Source organism: Paroedura picta, chromosome 6, assembly GCF_049243985.1.
Source record: "Paroedura picta isolate Pp20150507F chromosome 6, Ppicta_v3.0, whole genome shotgun sequence".
Lineage (NCBI taxonomy): Eukaryota > Metazoa > Chordata > Lepidosauria > Squamata > Gekkonidae > Paroedura > Paroedura picta.
This window is the reverse complement of record NC_135374.1, coordinates 122,233,044-122,246,330: the sequence shown is the minus strand read 5'-3', so window position 1 is coordinate 122,246,330 and position 13,287 is coordinate 122,233,044. Positions and strand designations below refer to the sequence as shown.

General features: G+C 49.2%; 1 protein-coding gene across 10 annotated transcripts in view; it reads right to left on the bottom strand.

Moving 5' to 3' along the window:
• Positions 1-1,350: 1,350 nt before the first annotated feature.
• CTBP1 (C-terminal binding protein 1) overlaps positions 1,351-13,287 on the bottom strand; it is a 52,287-nt gene continuing 40,350 nt past the window's right edge. For 9 of the 10 annotated variants that reach the window (XM_077344037.1, XM_077344042.1, XM_077344039.1 and 6 more), the window contains 5 exons: positions 10,796-11,010; positions 7,793-7,923; positions 6,878-7,005; positions 3,956-4,073; positions 1,351-2,464 (listed from right to left, as the gene is read on the bottom strand). In XM_077344037.1, the coding sequence (XP_077200152.1) occupies positions 2,278-2,464; positions 3,956-4,073; positions 6,878-7,005; positions 7,793-7,923; positions 10,796-11,010 (779 nt within the window). In that variant the 3' untranslated portion in view covers positions 1,351-2,277. The remainder of the gene's footprint in view (positions 2,465-3,955; positions 4,074-6,877; positions 7,006-7,792; positions 7,924-10,795; positions 11,011-13,287) is intronic. The other variant, XM_077344038.1, reaches the window with a different exon arrangement.

Below are 13,287 nucleotides of genomic sequence, written 5' to 3'. Positions count from 1 at the left end.
TTACAAAATCCCCATTCCTTTCTTAGTAGTTATTATGGTAAAATGGAAAATATGTGCAATAACCACACAGCATTTATTATACTGAGATTTAACTTACTCTTTAAAAACAAAATATTGTTGCACTTAGAATCTCCTTGGATTAAGATTAGTGTCCAAGAGGGGGTGGCATAGTTGTTTGGTGTCCTTGGTGACACAACGGAGGCTTTCAGCTTAAATGTCCACTTATATCACCTGATGTAAACATGTTTTCCCCCTCTTGCCCCCTCAATTTTGTAAACACCCAAGCACCCTCTCATCTTCCCCATTTTATCTGCATTCTCTGTAAAACTGGGTTCTCCCGCAACTCTTTTTTAAATTTTTTTGGGGGGAATGAAATGTATTTGCAGCAATGTCATAGAATCATAGAATCATAGAGTTGGAAGGGGGGGCCATACAGGCCATCTAGTCCAACCCCCTGCTCAATGCAGGATCATTCCTAAGCATGTCTCTGCTCTGTAATGTGAATTAAATTGTTCACATTGGCAACTGCTGGCAATCCCATCACCCCAGAAAGGCCAGGCTGGGGTCAATGTTTTTAAACCAGGTTTGCATCTCTCCGGGATGAAATGTTTTTGGGATGGAAGGTGCTAGCATTGGGTCGGGCTCCTTTGCTCTGCCTTGCCCCTGTATGAGGCTTTCTCTGTCTGGGCCAATAAAGGTGCAAACAAATGATCTTTTGTGCTTCAGCTACTGTGCTTTACACAAGATTGATGGAGCTACTTTTGAGTAAAGAAGGCAGAATGAATGAGGCTGCTGAAATGCTTGAACGCTTCAATGGAGTGCCCAAAAAGATGCACTTCCTCCCGGAACTGACAGCACTCCCGTGGGGGTCTGGATGGATTGCGCTGCTGGAGCGGTCATCAGAAGGAGCTTGACAGGAACGAAAGGCAGCTGCTGTCTGAGTCATCCCAAAGCCAAGTTGCCCAACAGCACTCAGGGCACACAACAGAAGATTTCTTAAAGAAACGAACATGAAGTATTTCTGCCCACTCCTCCACTCTGCAAAGTCATGCACTGGATGCGAGGGATTGCTTTCCTTTCTCTCCCCAAAGGCCTCCAGAAACTACTTCTGGATCGCTACAATGAAGTCTGAGTCCAGCAGGGGCCCCTTTAAGGTCAACTCAATTTTATTCTGGTGGTAAACTTTTGTGCAGAGGCACACTGCATCGGACGCTGCTCCTGCACACGGAAGCTTACCCCACCCTCCTCCCCAATAAAACTCTGCTCAGCCAGGCCTACCTGGCCAGCCGCCCTGAGTTGATCTTCTGAGTCTCTGTATGAGTGAAAGAAACTCAAAAAAAGTTGCATGCATGGTATTTGTTTGTCATTTTTATTTCTTTAAAATAATTCATACAAATGGATACAGTCACAAACATGATTTTAACCCAAAATATTGCTAGCCTACCACATTACCAGGAGGGAATCCATGTAGGCAATGAAATGCTGCTACTCTTCAGTAGTCCTGTGCCTCAGATTCGCTCTCTCTCTCTCTCTCTCTCGCTCTCTCACTCTCTCTGCATCCCACCAATAATATATACTTTTAACTGGTGACAAAAAGTGTGATGCTTATTTATACAAAACTTTTACTTGCACCTCAAAATCTTTTGAAATGTCTTCATTCTGAAATAAGAGGAAATTGTGCCAAAATTAGGAGAAATCATTTTTATTTTATTAAATTATTCTAAAAAATAAGACAAGAAGGTAGAAAAAACAATGCACTGTGTGGCGTAGAAAGAAAAATGGGGGGGGGGGGGATTGTTGTCCTGAGAAGTTCACCAACAGCCTCATTTTTGGGCACGTAATTAACATACAACAACAAAGGATCTCCAATTGGTTTGCCAAATGCCTCCGTTAGGATGTTTTTCTTGTTGACAACTAAGCAAACAAACCCTTGTTAATGTTCTAAAAACTGTACACAGACAAGTACATTCATGATATAATTAACTACTAACTTCTCTGGCTTAACGAAGAGCTCACGGGACACAGAAACAGAGAGTCAGGGCACTGGACAGGGACAGACTACGCTTGAGAAGGAGTTATAATGTTTTCAAATCTTCTTTCTTGCTCTCTTTCTCCCACATTTTCTCTTATTCTGCATATTGGACCAGTTTGTAAAACTTATATGGCCTCCTCCTCCTCCAGTAAGTTCATGGTTTTGCATCTCTTAAAAGTCCACCGGGATTTCCACCCACTTTCCAAAGCTGCAACCACCGACGCTGGGAATGATGCCCTCGTAGGCTACAACTGGTCGTTTGAGTGGTCTCTATCGGCTTCTGGTTTGACTGTCTGGCCTGGGGAAGGGGCGTGAGGAGGATGAGCCACAGCCGGCAGCCCGTGTGACAAAGACATGGCGTTGGGGACGATTCCTTCGACGGCTGCAGGGATGCCAGGCGGAGCCACACTTACCACGCCAGGAGGATACCTACTGAGGGAGGGAAGGAGAGGAGGACAGACATCAGACCGCTGGAGAGCTCCTCTGGAATCATCACTGGCATTCGTATTCATAGAATCATAAAGCTGGAAGGCACCTCCAGGGGCATCTAGTCCAACCCCCTGCACAGTGCAGGAACTCCTTCCAGACCGTCTCACATTCCGGAGAGTGCAGCACCCTGGATGGTCTACGGCCGGTCCCACTCCTCATCCCACCAGCTGCTCCCCAGGGGCCCTCCCTGCTTCCACCTCCGTTTGCCAAAGAGTGCAAGACACGACCAGCTGCTGCACCACTCCTGGCGTTTGCAAAAAGAGACAGGACAGAAGCTCCTTCGGCTCTGCTGGACAGCTGCACTCCTTCTTCCGCTGGCTTTTCTCAGGAGGCGGCTTTCAAGGGCTGCTGGCTCCTTGGGCAAACGTTGCAGACAAGGGCAAACACCCTTCCAATGCCACAGAACTCAGGGACCGGGAAGTGGCAGTGGCAGTGGAAAGTCATCCCCCCCAGAGGGATGCACCTGACACTGCCTTGCCCTGATGCAGCCCAGCAGCCCAGCTAAGTAAGCTCAGGCTGGCAGCAGTTCCCCAGGGCCATTCGCACCACCTGACTGTCCTTCTGACTGCAGGTGCTGAGGACTGAACCTGGGACCTTCTGTGTACAAGGCAGAGGCTGGACCACTGAGCCAAATTAAATGCTGGGGCCCTCTCTATATCTGAGCCAGCTGGGTGTAGTGCTTAGGAACATGGACTTCTAATCTGGCAAGCGGGGTTTGATTCCCCGCTACCCCATGTGCAGCCAGCTGGGTGACCTTGGGCTTGCCACAGCTCTGATAAAACTGTTCTGACTGAGCAGTAATATCAGGGCTCTCTCAGCCTCACCCACCTCACAGGGTGTCTGTTGTGGGGAGAGGAAAGGGAAGGCGAGTACAAGCCTCTTTGAGACTCCTTTGGGTAGAGAAAAGCGGCATCTAAGAACCAACTCTTCTTCAGTAATCTCAGGACTCTCTCAGCCTCACCCACCTCACAGGGTGTCTGTTGTGGGGGAAGGAAAGGGAAGGCAACTGGAAGCCTCTTTGAGATTCCTTCGGGTAGAAAAAAGCAGCATGTAAGAACCAACTCTTCGTCTCCTTCAGTAATCTCAGGGCTCTCTCAGCCCCACTGACCTAAAAGGTGTCTGTTGTGGGGAGAGGAAAGGGAAGGTGAGTGTAAGCTGCTTTGAGACTCCTCCAGGTAGAGAAAAGCAGCATCTAAGAACCAACTCTTCTTCAGGATCCTCTTCCTCTTTGAAAGCATTAGGAAAAAGTTGGACTCCAGTGGCACCTTTAAGCTGAACTATGTTTAATTATTTTAAACTTTGTTTGTCTTAAAGGTGCCACTGGAATCAAACTGTGGTTTACTGATTCAGACCAACATGGCTGCTGCCCATTAAAAACCCCAAATGTTTCCAGCAAACTCTGGGCGGATACCTCTGCTGCTGCTGTGCTCCTACCTGTATGCAGCACCATTGAGCTCTGGATGGACGACACCTGGATCCATGCTGGCCCAGTGTGTAGCTGCAGTCAAGTGTTCCTTGTTGACACAGTTTTTCAGGCTGTCTGGAATACGACCTAGAGGGCAGAAAAATACTGTCAAGGGCTGGACAAACCACTCACACAATGTCCACTCCCCACACATATAAATGTTTGCTGCGAGAAGGGGCAGTTTCTTTTGGCCGGTCCACACTCATAGAATCACAGAACTAGAAAGGGATGCAAGAGTCATCTAGTCCAACCCCCCCCCCTCCACACACACACAGCATGCAGCAACTCACCACTACCTGCCCGCCCACGGTGTCCGCAATTTCATGCCTCCCCCACCAACAAAAATGTCCAGAATCCAACCTGACCTGGAGGAAATTCACCTGCCATCCCACAGTGGCTATCAGCAATTCCCTGGGTATGTAAGGAATCATGGAGTTGGAAGGGTCCTCCTGGGTCATCTAGTCCAACCCCCTGCACTATGCAGGATATCCACAACCCTATTGCTGACAGTATAACCTCCCACCCCCTTGAATCTTCACAAAATCAACCTCTCTGTCAGATGGCTATCCAGCCTCTGTTTTAAAATTCCCAAAGATTTCCACATGAAGGGCCACAAGAGACAAACACTGGCAGTTCCCTTCCTGCCCACCCACTCACCATCTGCCTAAGTTCATAAAATCAACATTTCTGTGAGATGGCTATCTAGTCTCTGATTAAAAACTTCCAGAAAAGGAGAATCCACCACTTCCCAAGGAAGCCTGTTCCAATGAGGAACCACTCTAATTGTCAGGAAAGACTTCTGGATATTTAGCTGAAAATTCTTTGGAATTAATTTCAACTCATTGGTTCTGGTCCAACCCTTTGAAGCAACAGAAAACAACTCTGCTCCATAAGACATCCTTGAGGATAGTTATCAGATCACCACTTAGTCATCTTTTTTGGGGGTTAAACAGATCAAGCTCCCTCAACCTTTCCTCCTATGACTTGGGCTCCAAACTCCTCACCATCTTTGAAGCCCTCCTCTGGACATGCTCCAGTTTCTCTACATCTTTCTTCAGTTGTGGTGCCGAAAACTGAACACAGGACTCCAAGTGAGGTCATACTGGAGGTGAGTAAAGTATAACATCACCTCACGTGATCTGGACACGATACTTCCTCTAATACAGCCCCAAATCCCATTTGCCTTTTTAGCTACTTAGTCACACTGCTGACTTGTGTTTAGTGCCTGGTCTACTAAGACCCCCAGATCCTGTTCACACGTACTACTGCCAAGACAAGTCTCACACATCCTATAGTGATGCATTTGAATTTTCCCACCTAAATGCAGAAATATTTATCATTTTTAAAATTCATTTTATCCCAGTTTTCCAGCCTGTCAAGATCATCCTGTATCCCAGTTTAGTGTCACCTGCATATTTAATAAGCGCCCCCGCTGTTCCTTCATTCCAATTATTTATGAATATTTTGAAGAACACAGGGCCCAGGACAGATCCCTGAGGCAGTCACAGTCTTTGTTCCTTTCCCTCTTCCCCACTCCAGAGTTGGGCTTTATCATCTTCATTGTTCAGAAAAGGCCATCCCAGGGGCAGCTCCTCTGACAGATCCTGGACATGACTCATCTTTTTCCCACACAAGAGACTTTCTATGTTCTCTGATCAACCGTCTGCCAGAGTCGACTGATGACCCATCTCATCTCAAGATTCCATAAAAGATTTTTATTGGATTTGCAGATTGGGTTTACAAATGGCATGATAATTTACAAAGACATTGGAATGTAGATATACAACACGCTAAAAAGCTTTTAGGTCCCTTCCAGCTTTTAGGTCCCACAATTTGACAGGTGTGAACATTACAGACACATCAATACACGGGGGGGTACAGAGGCCCTTGCTGGTTAGGCACACCCTTTTCCCCATGGCTAATGCCTCATCCTTCTCTCACATTCCCGGATGGCCAAGGCTAAGCATATCCCTGTTGGGTGGGATTGGTCGGAGGCTTTCCCTAGCAATTCTCCTGACGGACAAGAGCTGTGGAATAACAGCAGGGACAGCGGTGAGCTGATGCTCCTCTCAAGGGGGCTTACTCAACTCCTGGCTATTCAATCCAGAGTTTCCAACACTAAAGACTGTTCAATATATAGCTACTTTAACCTTAATGTGACTAAGTGGATACGTGATTAAACGTAAGTGACCAGCTGAATAACATCTGAGTTCAACTATACCTTGACTATACGTGTGTAGGTGAATGACAGGTGACTATGATGCAGACTTAATGCAATGATGATATGCTTTATCAAACACTTCCACTAAACCTTGCAAGACCCTAGGACAGCTTACAAGTGTGAAGTGACTTAACCTGTCATAGGAGAACAATATGAAATGTGTTTTATAATGATGACTAGATTTAAAGCCCATTGTACTTGTAAATACAAGGGGCACTAGAAAGGGTGGATGGGAGGAGAGAGTTGTGTGAATGAAGAAGACAGCTCTGCAAGGAGGGAGAAAAGAAAGGAAGAATGCAGAGGGGGTGGAAGGCAGGTGTAGGGCGAGGAGGTGGGCCAGAGGTGGCCGAGTTAAAGAGTGAATGGAGAAGAGAGGGAGGAAGGTAGCAGCAGATGGAGAGGAGCGAGGGCACAAAAGAAAGAGAAAGATTAGGGTTTGAGAGGGCTCCTTGCCCCTGCCCAGCCCTGGCAGTGGCGTGGCCTTCGCCCTGGGGGCCCCCTCCCCCCCCGGCCACAGTGCGGCCTTCCCGCCGGGCCCAAAATCACACCAGGGGCCTCTTAAAGGTAACACCCTCCCAACTGAACCCCCTAAAATGGCAGCCACTCTGGCCCTCCCTGGGGAGAAAGGCGGGGTAGGAATGAAGTAAGGAGGCCAGGCAGCGAGGCACACCTGTGATCGCCCTCCGGATCTCCCGCGCTGCTTCCTCCCGCATCTCAATCGAGGCTTGCTCACTGTACCAGGCGGCGTGTGGGGTGCAGATCAGATTGGGTGCATCCTTCAGAGGCCCCTGGCTAAAACTGAGCAGGAATACAAAAGGTACATGAGGGCTTCGCACAGGCCATACAAGCAAAACATGATCAGAGAACTGCTGGGCTTTCCTTCTGATTGTTCTGTGCCTCTTCAACCCCTGAGACCAGAGGTCTTAAGCAAGGCAGGAAGACCAGCAGAAGCTCCACAGAGCTGGCCAGAGGAAGACTGTGCTGCTACGATGCCAAATAAAAAAGGGGCAGCAGCCAGAGGCCTAGAGTTAAGAGGCATTTATGCCTAACCACTGGGAAAGGTTGATGCAAAGCTTTCAATTGCCCTCAAGACCCTCGAAAACACTGGGACAAGAGGAGAATGACATGGGGAGGCCTGCGGGCCATAAGCTCCCTCCCCCTCCTCCCCTGGGGACAAACCCTTGGGACATCTCAGTGGGGCATTCCGCATTCCCCACTGCTCCTGCTGCCCCAGCAAAGAGGGTGCAGGGGGAGGACATGTTGGCCAAACAGCCCAGGGCAGGAAAAAGATGCCGCACTTCCCTGCCTAGGAAGAAAGGGATCGGCTGTCTCTGCGGGGAGTGGCACATGCCCCCCCCCCCCCCCGGCCTATCCTGACCACTCCTAAGCGCAGCAAAGGCATGGGTGTCCAGACAGACAGCTTGGCAGGCATTCATTGCCACTGTGAATGCGAAGTGCTGGGAAAGACCAGAAAGGCTTTCGGACAGAGATTGTCTCCCTCGGGCTGGATTTATTTATTGATATTGATCTACTGTCCTCCCCGAAGGCTCAGGATGCCCTGGTAGGGGACACAAAGTCCAAGCACCTGAATGGTTCTGACTCGTGCACGTCCAGTGCTGCCCCTCGTATCCGCCCTTCCTTCAGGGCCTGGGCAAGGGCCTTCTCGTCCACTAGCCCTCCCCGAGCGGTGTTGACCAGGAAAGCCCCTTGCCGCATCTGCAGGAGGGAAAAAGACACCGTGACAAGGCTGAAGGCTGAAGGGAAGCATTGTGGTTCCTGGAGGCTGAGGAAGTGGACCGGCAGCCTCTCTGCAAACTGAAAAAGAATCGGGCAAAAAAGAAAGGCATTTTCTTACCATCAACGCTTCACACGCTCAAAAAGAAAGCCAGCCTTTCTTTTTGTATTACACTGAAGTCTGATCCCAACTGAAATACAGGAATTAATTCATTTACAAAAACTGATGCGTCCTCATCCATGAAAAGCTTCAACAACACGCATCCAATACGTCACTACCTCTCCTGGAAGCATTAAAAGAGAATCTGCACAAGGCGACTGTGGTTCTCAAACTGGGGGTTGGGACCCATTTGGGGGTCGAACGACCCTTTCACAGGAGTCGCGGCAGGGCAAGCAGCTGGGGGGGGGAGGGCTCCATTTACACAACAGTCTTGCAGGGTAGATCAAGATAGAGCGTTCATCTGTCTGGAGCAGCGGAAAAGAGCAAGATTGACATGGTGGGACAAGAGGCAGATCTGAACTGAGAAACCCCGGGGGAAAAACAATTTATATGCAATCATGAATCATGGATCTTCATGCCATTGGTCAGTTTCGGTTTAATTTCTGTGAAGGAACCCTTGCCTAATTTTATGGTTGGGGGTCACCACATGAAGAACTGTATTAAAGGGTCATGGCATTAGGAAGGCTGAGAACCACAGGGCTAGTGGGACACCAAGCTTGCTGAATAAATAACAGAAGAAATGAAATAAAATGGGGAATGCTTTTTTCCAGAACCCCAACATTGTTAGCAGCAGTGATAGACTGCACAAGTTTCATGAGGTTAACACAACCTCCCCCCCCTCCCCCCCCCCGATTAACTCAGAGTTGCACCTGACCATAGCAACTGGGGAGTGAGGGAAGAAGCAGAAAAGAGTGTGGCAGGAGAGCACCCTGGGCATGGGGGTGTATCAGGAAGGGCAGGGAAAGGGCACAAAGAGGCAGGAATGGGTGGGGGGGCAAGTAGGACTGGGAGGGGGGTGAGCCAAGGAAACAGAGCTGGAGCAGGAGGGAAGAAAGGCCCCCCTCTGGAGGTCCTTGCAGGTCCCTTCCTGTGGATCCTCCTTCCCAGCCACCATCACACTCCTTGTACTGCAAGCGATAAAGCATAACTGTTACAGAAACTGTTTTCAGTGTTTCTTGCTTAATTTTCTTTGGTATTTGTTGGGAAAATTCAGTTTATACATTCTGTACACAACATCAACTTACTTTCTGAAGGTGCATGTTAAGTGTACTCATCCTTTAAATTATATTAACATTATTTCACAAATGCCCAAGACATTATTCTGAACACTGATTAACTCCACAGACCTTCTGACAGCTTTCACACAAGCTGGGATATTAATGCAATTTAACAATTGTTTCATTTGCATGTGGATTTTCCTGTGTGAAATAGGAAAATCTACTTAGAATCATAGAATGATAAGAGTTGGAAGGGGCCATGCAGGCCATCTAGTCCCACCCCCTGCTCAGTGCAGGATCAGCCTCAAGCATCCAGGAAAAGGATCTGTCCAGCCGCTCCTTGAAGACCGCCAGTGAGGGGGAGCTCCCCACCTCCTTAGGCAGCCCATTCCACTGCTGAACTAGACCCATAGAATCCTAGAGTGGGAAGGGGCCATAGAGGCCATCTAGTCCCACCCCCTGCTAAGTGCAGGATCAGCCTCAAGCATCCAGGAGAAGGATCTATCCAGCAGCTGCTTCAAGACCGCCAGTGAGGGGGAGATCTCCACCTCCTTAGGCAGCCCATTCCACTACTAACCTACTTGGACTGGGAATTTTCCCCCTGATGTATAGCTGGTATCATTTTCCACATAGTTTAACCCATTACTGTGGATCCTACTGTCTGCTGCCAACAGGAACCTTTCCCTGCCCTCCTCCAAGTCACAACCTTTCCAATACAGTCAAAGAAGGAAACCAGGTTGGTCTGGCAGGATCTGTTGTAAAGGATGGCTAAAGTACACTAGAAGTGCATTATGCGTCATGTGTGAAAGCGGCCATTCTGAACTTCTCAAGCCCTGAAAAGGCAGCGATGGACCCACAGAGCTGTGTCTGGTCACCAGGACAGGGCCTCAGAACTGGGTCACCTATTCCTTTGACATATCAGTCTGCAGGATTATAAGGGCAACTTGCTATGATCCTCACAGGTGGGGGAATCATATGCTTTGGGGACAAATTACAAAAATGTCTTTAAATGCCCAGCCCAGTCCATCCAAGTCATTCTCCAAAAATAGTTTATGAGTATTCTCATTGAACACCAGGGGGCTCCAGCCAACCAGCCCATCCATCCATCCATCCATCCATCCATCCATCCATCCATCCATCCATCCATCCATCCATCCATCCAAACTTTCCAGTAATTCTTATGGTGTGGGAGAAATTCTCTAAATTTTTACATAAGTAAGTGAATGAAGAACAACATTCTAACTTGCAGTGGCAAGAAGCAACATTTTTCACTCAACCAATCCACTGACCAAGGCAAACCAGACCCTGGAATTATTCCAGTGGAGGAGCTGTATCTGTCAGTCAAACGGACGGTGCTACTGGATTACAGTGCTCTGTTATGGACCCCCGAGAAAATGTGTGAGAAGCACTTCCATCATCACTGCAGCCCACCCCCCTAAGAACAAACTCTGAGTCTGGGGGCATCTTTAAGTCCATTACGAAGCTGAATTCTGGGTTCAGATGCCCGTGTGCATGCATGCTCAGAATGAAACTCGGTTGGCCCTCTAGGTGCCTGACTGGACTCAAACCTGGTTCTGTTGCTTCAGACCAACACGACTACCCACCTGAGCCCACTCGAGTAGGCAGGCAGACGTACCTGTTTAATGGTGAAGTCATTAATAAGGTGATGGTTGTGTTCATTCAGGCTGCAGTGGAGGGTCACACAGTCACTGTGGAACAGCAAGTCCTGCAGGGTGCTCACTCGCTGGAGCCCAAGGGCACGCTCGATGCCATCTGAGAGGTACGGGTCATAGAAAATGACACTGAAGCCAAAAGCTTTTGCCCGCAGTGCAACCGCTTGTCCGACTCGTCCTGGAAAACCACATTTCACGCACAGACACATACAGAGTTAGGCTGGCGTTCAACAAGGCCCTGGGAACACATGACCTCTCTATGCAAGATAGCATCAGCTGAGTTCTAATCCAACACAGGGGACAGGAACAGCCAACAGGGAAACCTCACTGCTGCCAAGAGGCATCATGGCCCCCCACCCAACCCATCCAGCATATCTTGGGAAAGGGGCTCTTGCCTACCTCTGCTTCCTACTGGAGCAGGGGTGGCCAAACAGTGGCCTCTGACCAGGCAGGAGCTCATGGGAATTGTAGTCCATGGACATCTGGACCACCATTTGGCCACCCCTGTAGTAGAGGTACACACCTGTTTTCCTGAGCCAGGAAGGCCACTCCTTGTGTTGGCATCCCCCAGACTTCCCCAAAATCTTGCAGTGACAGGGCAAATTGAAGGGGACCCATTTTCAGAGTCCATTTTCCAGTCTTCCATCAGTGAAAGACTGGCACAGTTTATTCACTGCAAAATGAAGACCGTATGTCTCAATCAACCGACTCATCAAACCTATGCCCGCTCTCCCTTCCACTCCGATAACGTAAGGCTATCCAAATGAAGCAAAACAGCCAGAAAGGGAATGTTTTAGCAAGTGGATAAAATGAAACTCTGGGCCTGACGAGGCTGCAGATCCATGGCAAGGGAATCCACGACGGCCGGCTCTGCTGGCTAAATGAAGGAGACCTCAGGACAGCTGCTGCTGAAGGCTTCCAGCAGGGGAAGACTGCGGCTGGAGGAAGGCTCTACTTTGCACGGGGGGGGGGGGTGGCCAAGGCACACGCCCCTGGCCTGCGGAGCACCTCTACCTCGCCTTCTCCCCGGACTAGGGGTGGCAAAGCACAGGGTTTCCCTTACACCTTTGGCCCAAAGGCTGTCCAGGACACTAGAAAAATGTTTAAAATCAATGATGATTTTTCCGTTTTCCTAGCATCCGCTTGAAGCTATTCTTTCCTTCCCAAGAAGGCAGCAGCATCATTGTGGAGAAGGGGTGAATTGTGGCCAGCCGTGTCCTAAGGACACTGTTTCCTTCCAGGTGGCTTTCCGTCTCAGCCTGCCTGAGGGTGCCGAGGGCCTCCGGGAAGAGTGTGAGAGAAGCAGGAGCCACCGCATCTGCTCCGAGGAACGGTGGGCCAGTCCCCCAGGGTGCAGCAGCAGAATGACCGGAATTCAGGCCTGGAGGGTCAACTGGCCTTCCCTCCCCTCAACATCTATCAGCCCACAGCTAATAGGAAGAAGACATTCCTGGTGGGTCACTGCTGGATTGGGCTGCTCAGTTTTTTCAGTGAGGGTCTCAAAAACCGGGAGGAAGAGTAGCCATGAAAACATGATGGCTGCACCCATTCCTAAGTGATCAGTAAGCATCTCCTTGGAAACCAAGGCCAGGGTGGGCAGGAAGGAATGGGCCAGTGTTTGTCTCCTGTGGCCCTTCCTTGTACAACCAGGGAAATGCTAATTGCCGCTGTGGGATGGTAGGTGAATTTCCTCCAGGCCAGGCTGGATTCTGGAGATTTTTGGTGGGTGGCTGGGGGATCACTTGAGCATGAAATTGAAGTCACTGTGGGTGGGCGGGTAGTTGTGAGTTCCTGCATTGTGCAGAGGGATGGACTACATGACCCTGGAGGTCCCTTCCAACTCTATGATTCTATGACAGGTCCTTTTCCAATCAAAAGATCTACTGACTAGGAGTGTGGAGGATTAGTATGACTAGACAGTCTGTCCTGGCAATGCCTGGAAGAGCCTTTCCCTAAATATTCATACTATGCAGGGGACCAGCTATACCGTTAACTGGAAGAACTGAAATTTGTGTTCTGAGCCGCTTGAACACGGGCCCGTCTTTCCTCCTGCCTAATCTCTAAGATGAAGGCACTGCCAGAAGCTGCCTTGGCAGACTAGCTACCTGGGCTAGGCACAGGAGCGGCAGAACTGCCAGCAACTTCTACTTGGAATGGACGCTAGAGTAAGAACAACCTGCAGTGCCCTAAATGTCTGGCTGCCTACAAGATCTGTTTTGGGCCATACTGTGTCTATGCCACGGAGTCTGCACTGCAGCCCATTCACACCAGTCTCCATTGGGCTAGTCCTAAAAGAAGACGACTCAATCAGGGACCAGCACTGTCCTTAGAATAACCTTGAACTACCTGCTACTTTCGAACAGATATTCAAGGAGCCTTCACAGATAAAAAAGTGTTCACAGCATCCTTTGAATACATCGGTACTCTTAATTGCAACATGTTTCTCTCAGACTGC